The sequence below is a fragment of the Callorhinchus milii genome, unplaced genomic scaffold (genome assembly GCF_018977255.1).
Source record: "Callorhinchus milii isolate IMCB2004 unplaced genomic scaffold, IMCB_Cmil_1.0 Scaffold5, whole genome shotgun sequence".
Lineage (NCBI taxonomy): Eukaryota > Metazoa > Chordata > Chondrichthyes > Chimaeriformes > Callorhinchidae > Callorhinchus > Callorhinchus milii.
In genome coordinates this window covers 39,752,207-39,771,071 of record NW_024704746.1, presented here as the reverse complement: position 1 = coordinate 39,771,071, position 18,865 = coordinate 39,752,207, and the positions used below count along the sequence as shown (strand labels likewise).

The 18,865-nt window shown below is 38.7% G+C and overlaps 1 protein-coding gene across 1 annotated transcript; it reads right to left on the bottom strand.

Annotated features, from left to right (window-relative positions):
- Window positions 1–241: 241 nt before the first annotated feature.
- LOC103186121 (twinfilin-1-like) lies at window positions 242–16,751 on the bottom strand. The gene is made up of 9 exons (XM_007904968.2): window positions 16,544–16,751; window positions 8,668–8,745; window positions 6,725–6,903; window positions 5,880–5,975; window positions 5,063–5,167; window positions 4,629–4,754; window positions 4,076–4,226; window positions 3,532–3,653; window positions 242–3,199 (listed from the first exon to the last, which is right to left on the bottom strand). Exons 1-9 carry the CDS (start codon window positions 16,566–16,568, stop codon window positions 3,029–3,031), a joined length of 1,053 nt encoding a protein of 350 aa, XP_007903159.1. The 5' UTR covers window positions 16,569–16,751; the 3' UTR covers window positions 242–3,028.
- Between the last annotated feature and the right edge of the window lie 2,114 nt (window positions 16,752–18,865).

Sequence of the window (18,865 nt, the reverse complement as noted above, 5' to 3'; positions counted from 1 at the left end):
TCTACTGTACACAGAACTTATAGATGTTGGTTCGTAGATATGTAAATTCCTTACTCTAGAAAGAATTATGAAAATGTATACAAAACCTATTCAGAAATGGAGCATAAACACCAGTATTCACCAGTTGGGCCGAATGGCCTGTTTCTGTGCTGTATATTCTAAAGGATTTTGTTATACACAGAGCCCAGCTGTAATTCAGAATATATATTATGTAACAAGCCTCAAGAACATGCACGAGATATTAATCAGTGAAATCGGTTTATTGTATTACATTAAGAGGTAACAACATTTTCATCTTTCAGTGAAATAAAGTGTTATATTGCATGTCACAATTCTTGTTCATATTAAATCTAACCTAATCATTCTTGAAAGAATAGTTTGCCAAATATGCAATGCATCATTTTAAATGTGCACATTTTTATACAATTTAAAAGCCTGAAAACACAAATGTCCCAAGTAGTATTCCTCATCTGTTCTCTCTTTTTATTTAAAAAAAAGTTTTAACATTTCACTCCAATTTGCAGCAAACATACCTACATTCTAACTGAAAGTCTACCTTTAGCTTTATAAAGCTCATTAGTGTTTGTTATGCCGAATGTATCTCATTCCTATTTAAGTGGCCTTAGGGTAACATTGTAGAACTATAGAGCCATGAGCCAGCCACAAGTTGTTCATAAACGGTTTGGGTATAGCAGAAATCACATTATCTCACAATTCCTGATAACGATTTGCTTAGAGAGACATGCGCATGGCTATTTAAACACATGATATGTATGTGGTAAAAAATTCTTGTCAAGCTTTTCGAATATTCAATTGAAATAGTCATCTAAAATAATGTTTGAATAAGAACACAAGAACATGAAAAATTGAACAAAACGAGTATACTCAATTGATACACATTTTTGAATGACAATATGACATTTATATGTTAAAGACAATTCCTACGAACTGTTTTCCATGTATTTAAATGAATATAACTTGCACCTCATGATGTCTCTATTCCCTTTGTGTGTAAATGTGCATCAGTTAAATACTAGCAACATTTTCAACTGGTGCAGCTCACAATGTTGTTCATGAGTCACACATGTGGCTCAGTAGAAATCTAGGTTTGACAACACAGTGTTAATTACAACTTAATAATAGTAGCACAGCTTGTATTCCACAACCATTTGTATTAAATGAAAAGATCAGTAATTGTGCTTTAAATCTGAATAGGACAGGCAACTATCTGTTGACCTATCTGGACATTGCTTCAGAATTACAAATAAAACAAAATATTCAACCTATGTTTATATGGTGAACACGAGGGTTCCTGATTTGTACAAAATAGTAAGGACAGGTTATCTGCAAGATTTGATTCATGCAGTGATGAATCTTTTCCAATTAACTCAGGCGGAGTTTATACAACTTGTGAAAATATTTCTCCCTTTAATTTTTTTCTATTTCAAGCAAATGCTAGAAATAACTGCACCAGAAGAATATGCAGTGCCCCTTCACATAGTGAACAATGTAGACACCTACCTACATAAGAAGTCAGAGAAGGTTAGGACCATTTGATCTCTTGATCTTTCAGATTACCAATCTATACAATCTTCCCTGTTACAGCAAAATCTGTTTCTTGAGTTCAGTACCACTATATCCTAGTAACATTTGGGACTCAGCAGTTAAAACAACTGGAAGGTGAGACTTTGGTACAGATATTGCTGTGAAGTCTTGGCCTCACCAAAAAACCATCTTAAGACCCATCTCCTCAACCACATCCTCCTCATCCCCCAACCCCACCCCACCCCACCCCTCCCCCATTGTAAACAAGAATGGATTCTAGAATTGAAGGGCTATTCAAAGATATAGGGAGGACAGTTCTATCTGGAAACATAGTGTAACATATTGAGTATAACTCTTAAAAGATGTTTAGAAGCTTGATTCAAATGGTATAATTAAAATATAGAAGGTCTGCACGAGTTTGGACACAAGAGGAGCAAGTTATACCTGCACAGGCTCTGGCACATCCTAGAAAGGGGGAGGCTTGCAAGCCTTGGGCCCACTACAAGTGTACAAAATGGGAAATTAAAAAAAATGAGTGGGTGATGTGGGGGTGGGGTGGGGGGGTGAAGAAAATGAAATTTGCCTGAATAATTGTCATAAAAATGTTTTAAAAAACAGAATCCACAGAAATAGCAAACACAAGACTCAAATTCTGCCCCAGCTGAAATCAGCTAATTCGGCACATACCAGGAATCTGATCTGTAATCTCTGGTCTGTATAGCTTAATGTTACACCAGGCAGTGCCTTTACCTACTGGGCATTACACTGCGATTGTCTTCCGAAATCCCTCTCGTCTTCAAAACACCCTCCACCCCATCTCCCTCGCAACTCAGTCCTTGCAAAGTGCTTTGAGATGTTCTGCTTTGCAATGTTTATTTGATAATATATTTGTGGATCATATTTATATAAATCTGGTGAAATGATTGAGCAAGGCCCATCTAATTTGGTGCAATTAGTGTCAGTGCAGTCTAGTTTGGCAATTAGTGTCACATTTCTATCAGTAGAGATTTGTGCTAACAAATAGAAAGACTGAAGCTAGGCTCCGCCATTGTTAAGTGCTCTGAGACGCTATCCTGCATGGAGGACTCTATACCAAGTACGAGTTGTTGTTGACTACACAGATTACCAACCCAGAAACGTACCCTCACTTAATTGGTGACAGCGGATCTATTTCGTGGACACAAAGAAATACAGTAGTTTGTCAGTGCTCCAATTTAAAGAACAACTGCTTTAGACCATCAGCATATTATTACCAACATCAGGGAGAGTATGTTGCTGCTACCTTTTGTTTTCAGAACTCCTGAAACAAAACCAATCACTATAAAATTAATTTAAAAAAAGACAGAGAAATGAAAATAAACTCTGGGTCTGAGCCGGTAACATGGACATTTGAGCAGTCTTCCAGTATGTAAAATTAGTGTTAAATTTCAAACTTTTCTTAAATCAACTGATCAAGCAACATTGGAATTCTCCCATCATAATTTTAATCAGTATTGTCTGCAGGTTCTCTTTGCCCCCGTATTAGCCGTTTAGTTCCCCTCTTGCCTGCAGGGCCCTTTGGCTTTGCGAAGATTTGCCTGTGTGCATGCTGCTTCGGATGAACCTCTTCATACAAGAAGTCAGCGGTCAGATCGTTCCCATCATCGATTTCGATCTATGGATATCAAAACAAAGTACATTTATGACCAAGTGACATATCAAACTTTCAAGTGGAACAAAAGTCAACTATTCAGACACATATACACACACACACACACACGCACACACAGACAAACATCGGATTGATCACAATCATATTAAGCACTGCAACTTTAGTAAGTGGTGCAGAGAAATATAATGTTAAGTTTGATACTGATTCTGCAGAAGAAATTTGTATTGTATAAACAGTGTAACGTTTGATTGGTTGGGGTGGGGGGTGGGTAAAGGAATGAATGAAGAATAGGTATAATTGGTTTTCTTGACTACGAGGTTTTAGTAAAGATTTACCTTCTTAGATATTTCCAGAGATATTTGTTTTTTCACCATCTCAATCAAGGAATTCTTACAACTGGAATATAACATTCGTTCTCGAATGCTGCATGTGTAGCCAGGCATAGAGTAGATAAACACTGGAAGACAAAATATTTACATTCAAGGAAACCAATGTATTAAATGAGTCAGCACATTCAGAGTGGGTATCAAAACACAAATGTTTTGTGTAACTTCAGAAAAAGTCAAAAGTGACCTTTGTACAATGATCAAGGGTTTTGAGGAGTAGAACTCCATCTAGAACTATAAATCGGAACATTATGGTTCACTCTGACCATTATTCTCAGCCAAAGGTTAGGATTTAATGGTCCTGAAAAGAGAAAACTGCAAGGTGAGAAAAGAGAATTTATTATTTAAAACATAAAAACCCTCAAATACAAATCAGTTATTTAACTGCAGAAAAAGGCTTTTTTATAAAGACTCAACACAGGCATTGCAAAGCTTGATGTAATAGTCACACGATACACTTCCAATGCTGCAACATTGTCACAGAAATACCTACCGATAGACTCCAAGTAGTCTCCTTCATGAGAGTGCTTGTACAGGAAGAAATGATACCGAGCAGAATCCTTTGGTATTCGCTTTGGCAACTCTCCAATTTCTGTGTTGGTCCTGTCTGACAGCTTTATAGTTTCATTTTTAAAATCTATTTGCTGTAACCAGAGACAATATTGATTATGGTTTGAATCATTGTTTTTTTTTAATTTCTTCCAATGTTGAGTTTTGTATGTACACAAACCATATGTTTGGGAGGTAATTTTGTTATTTATTTGATAAGCAAAGTCTCAAAACTGGCCACGGATTGTTACAACACAACACATTTAATTTGTTATGGCACTTTATCACTTTGTCAAGACATCTCGAAGCGCTTCACAAGATATACTGCAAAATGGATTGACTGTGTATTTGCGGGTGATATAATCATCGAGTCTCACAGTTTCATTCATCATATTAATCTTCAGCAACGCACACCCTTCTCTTAAGAAAATTTCATTCACTTCTTAAAGAGAGCTACAAATGAAAACGCTACTAACTAATTTACCATTCATACTTACAAGTTGTACGTAGTTAAGCCTTTTGTCCCTAAGTTTTTCCAGAGCCTGCAAAGCGTCTTGGTGCAAAGGGAGCGATACACCATGCAGAGTTTGTTGTTTGGTCTCTGCTCTGAAATCAGTTTTCCCCTGCCAAAAAAACACACAACTTTAACAACCTCCGTTACAGCTTCACTATATGGGACCTTATGGATGCACACATCACATTGTTCAATGAATATACTGCTTCTATAATTAAAACATTGTAAACCACAAATGACTAAATAATCATACCCTGTACAACAAAACCCTTAAGAGTTTGATTGTTCAGCCAAGGTATCACACAAAGCAAGCAATTGTTAGGATATGTCTCGAGCACCAATACAGTTCAGAGTGGTGCAGCGAGCAGTGCACCTGTGATCTAGGTTACACACAGCTTGTGATCTCAATATTACTACCTCATTGATTCGGATTTGCCGTAGTTCCTCTTCAGTTTCACTTAAAGGGCCAGGAGCTGCTTGTGAAATCAGGTGCTTTCTGTATCCACTTAAGCAGACGTCCTCCTACAAATAGAAGTGTTGGTGCATTGAATACTTCAGGAAGATTCTCAGCATCTATTTTCTTCACCCCTCCACTTCCACCATTCCTCGAACCAGCTGTGACATGTTGCAATGTGAACTGACTGCCGAGTAGGAGGTATAGGAGTAGTCTGGGTTGAGTAACCCTATCACTATTTCCTACCTTACTACGGTTAAGCACATGGTCTCTGGTTGAAACCTCTCCCCTTCAGAGCACACAGTCAAGTTTCAACTATCACCATTTGAGGAATGAGGCAGATCAACACTATTCCTACATACGTTTCACCCCACCCCCCCACCATTTAACATGTCAAAGCATTTCTTTCAGCATCACAAAACCACAGCTAGCAGAATGGGCAAGTTGAACTGTGGACTCCAAGATTGAATGATATACACCAGACCCTTTTTAAACACTGTCTTACAGTTTGCAACCTTGAGGTATGATAGCTGGTTTACTATGCATACGTGCTCAGCCTACACCCTGACCAGATTGTTCATGAATAAAATGGCCAGTTTCCAGATCATCAGGTCGCTGCCAACATCACTTCCCATGGTCTTGGGCAAACTTCCCGTGTTATCTTATTAAACCTTACATTTAGCCTTGCACACTAGAGGTTTACAATGGTACGTGGAGGTAACTCATTCATGAAATAAAACAGCATAAGAAAGAATAGAAGATAATTTCCTAAATCTATACCTTTACTGTTCCAAATATCTCGTCTTTGATGCGACCACCACCAAATTCCTTCTTCAAACACGCTCTTGTTGCGGCATATAACATCTTTTGCCGAACCTGTATACCGTATTATATCATATAAAAAAAACACATTTATGATGGAAATAGGCTATTAAAGAATATCAGTTCAGTGATTTTTTTGCAATGAGTAAGGTGATATTCAAACTGTTTTTTATAGCAAATGTTTCTTTAAAAAAAATTCTTTAAAAAAATATATATTTATACAAACAAATAGTTTTATTCCCAAATAGGATTATCCCTAAATTTAGAATGCAAAATGAACATAATTTGTAAATTTCTATGATTCCATACTCTGAGCGAGAGTGCAGGCTTTAAGGGCCAAAGGCCTCCTTATGTGATGCAAGTTTCTACAATTCTATTTACAGGTAGATGTTTTTGCCCATTAAATATCCTGTTGGACAACATAATTTGTGACTTGATCAAGAACAAGATCAATTGATTAAAACTTTTAGCAGTGGTCAATAATAATAAGGATGAGAAGCTCTAGCTGGTTTTACCTTCCTAAACTAGATACACATAGACTATGTATTTAGTGCCAGCTGCTGTCTTCTACTAAATAATGTAACAACAGCACTGAGTATACATTTTAACTAATACCTGTATGTACCACCCAATTTACTATCCACTAAATTGACCTTAGCAATGTCTAACCAAGAATACTGCAAGTTTCCCAACATACTGTTATAAACACAAATGATTCCTGTAATTACTTAAGAAATCATTTTGATTTCAAATCCTTCCGAACACAACCATAATTTTCTTAGTCACAGCAAAAGTGTTCTTACTGGAGAGGGCTCCGGTGACCAGGCAATAAAGAGCCACTGGAATCCCTGGGAATTCATGGTGTCCAATCGATACAAGATATAGGAGGGTTGTTTATCCTCCAGAAGTGGAAGGATACATGAATCATACTCCTGGTCCCAACTGGTCACCGACTTTCTAGATGCACCCAAGATGAGCTTTTCTATAACAGGTACAAGACTGATCAGCAAGTGTGCTTGAAAATACACACTATAAAACAACAAAACTACTTTGTACTTTGTCCACCCTTTGAACTTTATCTACCCTGCTAAATGTACTGCACTTTAATTCTAACAAAACCAATCAAGGATACAAAGCCTAACCATTTGCTAAGTTTTAATCATTAATCGTTTAAATCCCATAATTGCTGTTCAAACACCGGAACGATTCTGATCATTCTTCTCAATGAGTTGAATTGAATACATTATAGAAACACCAATATACGACTGTTGTATAGCAATGACTTTAATCATATCCATGAAAAGCCAGTATCAATCAGCTGTTTAAGAGCTTGTCAAACATCTAATGAAGTTTTTAACCACATTACTATCCATTATATTCATTGATATACAGTAGTAACATTTGGTAGTAAACTTCTTGCATTAGATTCTAAACAATGGGATTTATAGTCTAACTCAGATTGAGAGGAATGAACGCTTCTCCCACTTTACTGGTTTGAAGCAAAATTAACTTGAGTCCAACTCAGTTTCTGATGGATACATTGTCTACAGCTGATAATCAAACTTCCATAATTTACCAGTGTCATAACATTCATCACAGTGAGCATAAAATTCACCAAACATGACCCAACAAACTCACTTTTATTATCTCACGTTTGCTGCAATTAAATGCAGACTGAAGTAGACTATTTAATCTCCTGCTGGATATTTTAAAGAAATACAGTCTAGCAGATCAAATAATCAGATACAATAATTTGAGCATTTAATCGGGGTGTGGGGGGGGGAAACAAAACATGCACTGTAAGTTTTTTTTCTAAAATTCCAAAGGAACAGATTATACTAGTAAATATGATAACTCAGCTTGCATTCCTAACCAGGTTGTGAATTTTTTTTTAGTGCTAATGCAAAGCCGAGTTAACAACAATTTGCATTTGTATACCGCTCTTTGCATAGGTACCATCTCGGCGTGTTTACATCATGCTTCCACTAAGTAACAGCAACACATCCAATCTGCAAGAGCAGGCAATGAGTATATTACATGCTGCAAGTTCCAATGTCATTGTTACAAGAATATGTTCACTCAAAGGCTACACTTCCACATAACAAACACAAACAATCTCTGATGNAAAAAATGTGCAAGCCATTGTAAATCATTAAAAGTAGTTAGATTGAAACGCATTAGAATAAACAAAGTCTTAAATAGAATCGACAATGTGGAAGACTAAACCATGCTCCTGGCCAACAACAACAACAAAATTATATTTGTATAGTGCCGTTCATGTCGAGAGCACGTCCCAAGGCGCTGTACAGTCAGTGTTTAGGCTTCACCCACATACAGTTGAAATTTACAGTGTTCTCAATGCAATCTTTACCATTCACCTGAACAGGCAGAAGGGATCCTGGTTTAATGGCTCATGTAAAGGACAGTACCTCTGACAATCCTATGTTACTCAGTCCTGCATTGGAGTGTAAGACTAGACTATGAGCTCAAAGTACTGACATTAGGCTTGAACCCTCAATATTCATACAGACAAGTGAGGAATCAATTGATTGCCACACTGATAAATATTATTGAAAACGTGGGGGGCAGAATTATCCAACTGTCAGTAAATTCGCTAACCTTGTTAATTATAATGAAATTTCCTCTTATATGAACTTCCATTCACAGCAAAATCGTATTGCTTATTATTTCTGCAACTTTGAAATGCTGAAATTGAACTTCCTGGATAAAAGAAAAATCAACATACCTTTTTCAATCACAATTTTCAGAATGCAGAATTCACCATTTCTGGCTCTGGCAAAAACACTCTTTAGCTCTTCTGAAGCTGCATAAATAAAAATCATTTGTTTTAGAATGCACTGCTCCTTTTAGTATCCTGCAATTTGTACTTACATTGGTTAAATAACATACTCATCTTTATATTTATGCAAGACATTAAAAATGTATACAAATTTCAGGTTTAATATTTTTTTACAAAAAATAAGGTGATGTGTTTGTCCAGGAGTTCTGCAAAACAGAGTGAAATCAGGAATTTTGATTTATGACAGTAGCTAACTGCAAAAAAGACTGAGATGTCACCATGAAAGTTCATTTGATATCCTTAACATTACGGCCCATAGTGTCAATGAAAGGGGCTGGAAACACAGCTTCCTGACTACTTGCTACTAATTTNAAAAACAAATTAGAGTCACAATCACTTCACTGTCGACTATCTCATCACAGACTGGACTGGCCATAACAGGATAGGACATCTTTTATATAAAAAAAATTGGAATTCAAGACACATAGTTTTGTAACTTCACCTTAAAAGATTTGCCTATAATCGCTTTGGTCAAATAAACATTGATACAAAGCCATATTACAAAGAAAAACGGGGGTGAGGGGGTGAAGAGGAGGAGAAGAGACTGACTTTTAAAGAAGGGAATTAAAATCATATAACTACAACAAAAACAACAAAATTACATTTGTATAGCGCCTTTCACGTCAGGAGGCCGTCCCAAGGCGTTAGACAGACAGAGTTTCGGACCCGAGCTGGAGACTGGGGTCGGAGAGGGTGGAGGGCAGGGGGGGTAAGCAGGGAGATCAAAAGCACAGTCAAAGAGGAGGGTCTTGAGATGGGTCTTGAAGGAGGCAAGGAAGGGAGCGAGGCGGAGGGATTGCGGGATGGAGTTCTAGAGGGTGGGGGCAGAGTGGCAGAAGGCCTGGCCACCAATAGTATATAAATGTGTACTGAAATACCAGAAAAAGATCTTAGGATAACCACAAATCTTTTAAAGACAACAATATTACAAAGAAAAGTAGCAATTTATTTTACTGCTCATATGGAAAAATCTCAACTGATTAAAAAGGCCATTTAAAACAGAAAGAAACCTTATTCTTACCAAGACATGTTTTATTTTCTAAACATAATTCAATTAACCTCACTATTAGTGTTTACTTTCAGAGATCAAAAACCAATATTCACAAACACCAGTTGTTAGAAGATGTACATTAGCTTTACTATTTCTCATTGTGTCACAACAGTGAATTTTTAAAATAATTTCCATCACAAAACGGCTTTGATATACCATTTAATTGTCCATAAATGTGGGATGTGCTCACCTTATCACAAAGCATATCTGCACCCCACCTTAGGAGATTGTATTTATTATATTCTGGTAGCCCAATGCAGGAGATGAGATTCTGCATTGGTCAATTAGATTAGACATTAATCTAAGGTTTGCACGTGACCTTTTCAGCAATGCAGCAAAGCTCCTCCTCCTGCAATGGAGCACACAGGCTTGGAGCGATTGCTGTAGCTGTTACACTCACAATCAGGCAAATTATTACACACTTCCAGAACCTGCATCCGGATCCAATCGAACACCTTCAATCTCATTTGGGTCACTATGGTGAAAGCATCTGTGCTATCGTTGGTCTGACGGAGTGCTCGGCACTAGACTGCTTGCTCACACCTGTAATTCATAAGGTTAAGTGGCTTTGCAACAGGAGAGGGAAGGGTATATTGAGGGACAGGTCAGCCCAGGCCATAAACACACTTCTTTGTGGGCAGTTACAGAGCAGTGTTGGTAGAGGTTCGAAACAGACTGTATAGTCAATCAAAATAATAATGGAAATAGATACTGAAAATTCAGAGCAGCCCAATGTGTATTTCAAAAAAAAACTTTTGCAGGTGTTGATTGATTTGCTATGGATTGTCAGCATTTCTGTTATTTCACCAGAACGGTGCTTTGGTACAGATAAATTAGCAGCAAAAAAACACCCAAGTAAACAGGGGATACATTTAAAATTAAGATCTCTTGTGCAAGTTTATCTTTCTATTGTTAGTGCAACTCAGTTTAAGTCCCCTGGTTTAAATAATTTGCATTGTACAATGCACAGCACAAATTTATTTTAAAATGTATCTATGGAATTTCACTATTACCCTTTCAGAAAATGTTCCTAACATTCACAGCTGTATTTCCCCCTTTCCCCCTTCTTTTTAATAGTAAAAGGTTAAAAAAGCAGAATCCATGTTTGGCAAAACCATTATGCTAATAAAATTCCAGCTAGATGTCAGCCTGGCTCAGTTAATAGCACTCTTTGACTCAGGGTCAGAAGGTTGTGAGTTCAAGCCAAGTTTCAACTTTAAACTCACAGTCCAGGCTGACAATCCAGTACTCTGTCGGAGATGTCGTATGCAATACCTTGTCGGAGGTGTTAAACCAAGGTCCTGCCTGCCTGTTCAGGTGGGTGTTAAGGATCCCATGGCACTATTTGAAAAGAGAACAACTTCATGGCTGTTTGTGGGACATGGATATGCATAAATTGGCTGCCAAGTGCACCTATAAAATACAGTCACTATTTTAAAATTGGTTGCAAATTCACTTGAAACAATTGTTTCATGGCTGTAACATGTTAAGTAGTCCATTAGTGCAGAGAACTTTGATTGAAACCAGCACAGATTATTAACATTTAAGTTGGCAACCTATTTTGGAGAAATCCAACTGGGCAAACATATGTGTGCTCCAAAGCCTTTTCGTGCAAGGGGCTGCTCTGATCTTGCAACAGGTTTAACCACACATTGCAAATATTATGCTTTTCATACCATTAATCCAACCCCTTGAAGTGCTGCCAGCTCTTACATTTACACTATCCTATTTAAAATGCCATTCTCAAAATAGCTGGATTCTGCATGTCAGCAACAGTGGAACACAAGTAATATGATCACTTACAGCAGCACTATGAGTTTAAAAAGAACCCTTTACATCAATTACAACAGATCTCTAGGCGTCAATATTGGGATTATTGGGGGTGGGCCGTGGTGGGGATGGGGGGCTACAAGACAATTGTAGGTTTGTGCAAAGCACATTTCTGGAATCACCAGGACTAATACATAAAATTCTGAAGTTCACACTAACCAGAGTGAGTGTAATACTGGAGAAAGTAAAGCTACCTGAACTATGAAAGGAGATCATAGAAGCTGGGGATGTTTGTTTTTGGAAAGTATTGAACTAAAGAGCAATTGTATTTTGAAAATAGGAACAGTCAGATGGATATAATTGCTGGTGACACTAACGTGCGATGATCCTCTTGCTATTAATCTTCCCAAAAGTAAAGTTTGCCAAACTCTGTCAGGAAGCCGGTGTGGAAAACATGCCCATATGCAAAGACAGAAAAAAAACTAACAATAACACCCATTGTATGTGCAGTCAAATGATAGGAATAGTCATTGGTATACTTAGTACAATGCAATTTGGTAATCTCTATTTCGTCTTAATAGGATGGTTAAAATAACTCACAGATTGTAACCAAAGAACACAATTTGAAGATGTATAAAATTATTATTTCTATAAAACTTAAAATAAATATAAGTAATGATACCTTCCTAATAGTAACTGACCCACACGTTGTACAGTAAAAAGAATATAATAAATAATAATACTTGCAATCGATATAGCACCTTATCAAATCGTCAAGATATCTTAAAACACTTCATAGTATATACTGTCAAGTGGATTGACTGCCTATTTTGTGGGTGAAACACAGCAGCCAGTTGTAACAGCAATGTCCCACATACAGCCATGGAGTACGAGGCCAGATTTATTTGGGGGATTTGTTGGCCAGGACACTGGGAGAAACTTCCTTCTCTTTTTGAGTAGTGCTATGGGATCTTTAAAGTCCACCTGAACAGATAGACAGGACTTTGGTTTAACGTCTCACCTGAGGGATGGCACCTTTGACAATGAATCCCCATCCCCAGTACAGCATTGGAGTGTCAACTCAGGCGATGCAATTCCATCTCCCGACGTGTGGCTTGAACCCACTACCTTCTGCTACCATTGAGCCAGACTGACTCACAGAATATATCAATCGGCTCTGTGTTGCCCCAATTGCCTCCACAGTGAGCTAACTCAAGAATCTGTTGATTCAGTACTGGATTTACTGTGCAATCAGAAAACGCATGGTGAGTTATTGTTTAGGAATCAAAGCCAATGAAGTCTACACAACAAAAGGCAACATGAAACAAAAGATTGATTGCAAAACAAATAAATGAATAGCATTCAATGAAATGAACACATTTTCATTCATTGTTTACCCAATTTAATCGCACTGCTTAAGATTGTTTGTAATTTAGCATAAACAACTCCATGAAATGAAACAAGCCCCGATGCATTGAAAGCAATAACAAACTAAAAACTCATTATTATTTAGTGTTAGAGGCATGTGAACCTATTTCATGACACTTCATTTGATAGGATTGTCAATAAATTCAAGAAAGTATTAAAAGATTTTAATTCAGGTGGAAAAGTTGATGGTCTTCAAATTATTGATAGCTTTCCTGTGTTTCTGAATGCCAGTCACCATCATCAAAAATAATCGACTTCATAAATCTATAAAATGTTATACAAAAACTCTACAAATATATACTGGCAACACAAACTGAAGTCGCTGGGAACATTCAGCAGGTCAGGCAGCATCTAGAGAGAAAAAGAAAGGAAAGTGAGCCAACGTTTCGGGTCCACGACCCTTTGTCATTTAAGTTGGCAACCTATTCGTCAGAAGGGTCGTGGACCCGAAACGATGACTCACTTTCCTTTCTCCATAGATGCTGCCTGATCTGCTGAGTGTTCCCAGCGACCTCTGTTTTTGTTTTCAGATTTCCAGCATCTGCAGTATTTTGCATTTTGAAATATATACTGGCATTGGTTTCCTGCACGCTCTCTCAACCATGCCATAATATAAGCTTATTTTGTAAACTAAGATGACACAGGTAAGAAACTGATGATGACATACTGAAGCTCCAATGCAATGCCCAAAACAGGACAAGGCCTATGCTCCAAGTGTACAGTTACCTACTTCACCATCACCACGGTGACATGCTTCAAATGGAGCACAAATACTTTGTGACAAGAACAGAAGGGAGGCGAGGGCAAAAAAAAATCAGAGGCAAAGTCAACATAAGCAGTTTTTACACTTTGCACCAGTAATCAGTTATACACTGGCATCCGTTTCCTGCAATGCTCTCTCAACCAACAATGAAGCATAATGACCTCAAAATGTAAAGGGGACACCATAATCATGGAATAAAAAAAATTAAATAAAGATCCTGGGCACACCACTGTTGGGAGGGGGGGGAAAGGAAAAGAAATCACAAAAGCAGCATTATTGCAACTTGAAAGAAATGCATAGGAAGCACTTTTTTTATACCAGCAGTTTTGCTCTGTTGGACACAAACAAGGACTAATTAGAATGTTAACCAACCTTTCCAGGAAGCATAATAATAATAATAATCCTTGCATTTGATATAGCGCTTTTCACGTTGGGAGGACGTCCCAAAGCGCTTCACAGAACACACTGTAAAGTGAATTGACTGTATATTTGTGGGCGAACGCGGCAGCCAATTGCGCACAGCAATGTCCCACAAACAGTCGTGGATTGAAAACGACCAATTTTTTTTATTGGAGGGATTATTATTAGGCGTGTGGAGTAAGGAAACTTGCCCAAGGTTCTGCCCTGCCTGGAATTGAATTCAGGTCTCTCGCTTACAAAGCGAGTGCTCTAACCACTGAGCTACAGGACTCCAGCATAATTCTTTACTAGGCTTTTGATGATGTTCCTAACATGTTCTCACAATTACGTTCCCACATATAGCAGTTGTGTTGAAACATGTCAAAACCGCTACTTAAATGCAATGGCAGTGCATTATAATGATGTGAAATAAGTATGACATCAACTGGGTGGGTTGGATGGGTGCAGTTATCGTATCATGATGCTACATCCATCTATTTTAATTTTCTTACAGGGATGGATAATTATTGTCTAACATTATAACTGAAAACTCTAGACGTGACTAGTTCAAAATTGTATTGTAACTAGTTCTGAGTTACCACTTTATATATTTATCGCGAACAATTAAAATACAGTCCCCCTCACAAAAATAAAACTAAATGTGTTTGACTACAACTATGTTTTATTCTTCCTTTTCAAAATGCACATGTTCCCTTTTTCTTCTAATTGTAACCATGGATGCAACTATTTACACAATTGTTTCATTTTAACAGTGCTAAAACGTGGAACAGTTTCTGTATTTAAATGGTTATAATGATGTGCTTGTGGGTTCATTGGAAACACATTGCCCCTTCATATTAAAAGAAACCTAAAATAAAGTACTTTTTTTCTTAAAACGTCGAATCCACGCTCAACTTTCAGCGGAGAAACATTTGGCATCATAATAAGAATAATAATAATAAAAATTAAAAATAACTTTACCACAATAAGAGTTTTTATTTTTTGGGGGGTTTTTTATTTTTTTTATTTTTTATATTTCCTTTGAGCACTTGGCTTTCAATAGCAGGACATTTATTTTTTTTTGCTCCTAACATTTTCACATGCTGCCCTCCTAAAAAGGTTTCAGTGTTTTGCTGTGTGTAAAGCTCATCGGATGGATTTCAAAGTGCTGTTTGTAATGGCCACGGTGTGTATTTCGAGGGGAAAACGTGTGGGTTCCCTGAGCATTTGGGTGGATGCGGATACAATGAAATGTTGCGCTGTTCGCTTGTGATGTTTCAGATCTGAAGGCACCGCACAGTCCATATCATTTCCACAACCATAAAACCACAGGCGTTGTCAGAGCTATCAATCGCTTTAAGAGTGTGCAAAGCCTTTTGTGCAAAAAAAAATGCACAAAAAATATATATATAAAAAAAGAATAAAACCCAGAGCAAAACCCAGCCCTTTTGTATCTATGGGACTTTGAACCGGATTAACGCAGCTTTTACAAGAGCTCTGATGAGAAGAAATAATGCAGATACACACATACGATTATTTTATATTTAAAACAAATTACCGACTGGTTGGTGTGTGTGTGTGTGTTTCTAATCGCCTTTGGGACACACCTCACAGCTTTGGAATGGCTCTGTGTGTGTGTGTGTGTGTGTGTCAGCATTGCGGGGCTGGAAGTTGTGTAGCTGACAGCAATCTCCCTCCCTCTCTGTCTCTCTCTGTCTTCCTCTGTCTGTCTGTCTGTCTCTCCCTGTCTGTCTGTCTCCCTCTCTCCCTGTCTGTGTCTCCCTCTCTCCCTGTCTGTCTCTCTCTCCCTGTCTGTCTCTCTCTCCCTGTCTGTCTGTCTCCCTCTCTCCCTGTCTGTCTGTCTCCCTCCCTCTCTCCCTGTGTCTGTCTCCCTCTCTCCCTGTCTGTCTCCCTGTCTCTCCCTGTCTGTCTCCCTGTCTCTCCCTGTCTGTCTCCCTGTCTCTCCCTGTCTGTCTCCCTCTCTCCCTGTCTGTCTCCCTCTCTCCCTGTCTGTCTGTCTCCCTCTCTCCCTGTCTGTCTGTCTCCCTCTCTCCCTGTCTGTCTGTCTCCCTCTCTCCCTGTCTGTCTGTCTCCCTCTCTCCCTGTGTCTGTCTCCTTCTCTCCCTCCCTCCGTCTGTCTCCCTCTCTCCCTCTCTGTCTGTGTCTCTCCCTGTGTCTGTCTCCCTCTCTGTCCCTCTCTCCCTCTCTCCCTGTCTGTCTCTCTCCCTGTGTCTGTCTCCCTCTCTCCCTGTCTGTCTGTCTGTCTCTCCCTCCCTGTCTGTCTGTGTCTGTCTGTCTGTCTGTGTGTGTCCCTCTCTGTGCGCGTTGCTGCCCCACAGCAGTCGCAGTACCTGGAATGCCGGTCTGGTGGGACATGGCCCTGTGTATCGCCGGTGTCAGTGGCCGCGGCTCCTGCGCTCTTCCCGTCTTATCCTCTCCGGCTCCAAGGTCTGGGCGTCTCTGTGGCCCGACTCCCTCTCCCCCTCTCTCTCTCTCTCTCTCCCACTGGGACTCACTCGCTCCCGACAAACGTAAAGCTGCACCTGGTAACTCCCCCCTCCCCCCGCACAGCCCCGCGTCACCTGACACTGCAGGAGGTGCGCTGTGGGCATTAGTGTGATCTGCTGTTTGGGTCAATCTCACTGACCCAACCGTCCCCATCGCATTGGCAGATCCCGGGAGACCTTCCGAGGCAGTCGGTCACTTGAGATGCAGTACCGTAATAATCATCATCATCATCATCATCATAATCCTTTGCATTTGATATGGCAGTTCACGTCCTTGAGACGTCTCAAACCCCTTCAGCAGAACAGACCGTAACACGAATTGACGGTGTTATTTTGCGGGCAAAGCGCAGGCGGCCAATTGCGCAAACAGTCATGGATTGAGTGGCCAAATTCTTTTTTTGGAAAGGAGTTATTACGCCCGGAAAAGCAATCTGTTAATCAACTAACAACAGGGTTCCTCCTTACTGCTAAGTAAACCGAGGCGTGTGAGTGAGGAAACTTGCCTAAGGTTTCACTCTGCCCGGGAATCGAGCCCAGATCCTCTCGTCTTGTAAGGTGGGTGCTCCAACTAATATGCCGCAGGACTCCACCTGGAGGGGCAGTGGAATTGAATTGATTTCCTTGCGGCGTGTGGACTCGATTGGACCGTATGGCCCTCCTTCTGCATTGTAGGTTTCTATATTTCTATGGGCAGGACAACAGAATGAATGATTCGTTGAACTATGTAGAGATTGCAATTTATACTCCAGACCAACTTCAGAAGTATTCATAATTGTTAGAACAATTATTCCACACATTATTAAAATAGTCATTCATATATTATACGGTGGATTTTATTTTACTTTCTAAGATAATTCCAGGAATATTGCAGGGTTTGCTGTCCTTTTAGTATGCGCCAGAATTTGGATATATCACAAACTGGATATTTTTGAGTCCAATTTTACTCAACTTGAAGCCACTTTTGTAACAAACTGAAGGGAAATTGAATTCTGAGCATTTCTAGGGTTGATCTGCTACATCTCAATATATACTTGCAGGCTATTGTTACATTACTGCCAATAAAGGTGTTGGCACAAAAACACTGGTGTAAATCTGATCTTGCTGTTTAATATGAGGAAGTTACTGCTCAAGTTTAATTAAAATGAAATGTCAAACATACTTGGGTTGCTCGTTTTCAAAGGGTATCTAGGCTGCCATAAGAGGGAGCCCCTTAAAAGGTTGGGTTAGCTTTGAATTAGAAATCTTCCATTATGTGATTCTCCGCAATGCTACTCCATAACTTGCTGTACTCAAACTGTAACTAAAAATGTTACTTACAGAGATACAATAGAAAATTGTATGCATTGTATATTGAAACTTAAAATTATTTTCACTGCTCGAGAGTTTAAAAATCAGATGAAGTCTTTTAAGTATTAAATTGAAGGGGTAAGTTAGCATATACAGTCAATACCACAGCACAAATCCCCTGCTTCCGGCACAAGAGGGGAATTTGAGAAACTAAACTAAACTAAAAGCAGTAAAATGTGATGCTTATGCATTGTCTGTATTGTTTTTAAAGATAGGTGGATGAACACAAGTGCTTGGTAAGGCAATGCAAAAGGTTCATCAGCAAGATTTTTCCCCCTAGAACAGGTAGATAGTCGTGTAGATTCTTCTGTGTATGCTTTAATAGCAGCTTCCAATCTGCATAATCAGCTTGGAGGTTAATGCCATCACTTGTGACAATCAAATGAAATATCCTTAACAGATGGTAAGCAGATTTACTTTCTTGAGTACTTCATTGTCACACGGACAGCTTGCAGGGTTTTTTTTTGCCTACTGCTAAACATGAACATGTGGGAAACAAACAGCAACTTGTAAGAATATGCAATACTTCTAGAACATTTAACAATAATATTAAAAGGGTTTGCATACATAGGGAACATTTGAAACAATGCAACATTCTGCTTTTAAATATTTTGGCTAGATTGTTTTTGCTTGCCCCAACTTTGGTCTCCAGTGAAACGCAGCTCTTGGTTTCAATGTATGCATCAAAAATCATGCTTTTCACAAACTACGTTGCATTGCCCTCTACCTGCTTAGTTGCCAATTTTCAGGATTCCTAGGATTTCTAAAAACTACTTGTGACAATTTAAAAAAAAAGATTTATCCATTGTTTTCTTCTCT

Excerpts from the sequence above, each read along its gene's own strand:
- LOC103186121 (XM_007904968.2), bottom strand. The coding sequence starts at position 16,568 with ATGTCCCACCAGACCGGCATTCCAG. Across the intron at positions 4,227-4,628 it reads GGCTTAACTACGTACAACTT|CAAATAGATTTTAAAAATGA; the intron begins GTAAGTATGAAT and ends CTCTGGTTACAG. Across the intron at positions 3,200-3,531 it reads CTCTGGAAATATCTAAGAAG|ATCGAAATCGATGATGGGAA; the intron begins GTAAATCTTTAC and ends TGATATCCATAG.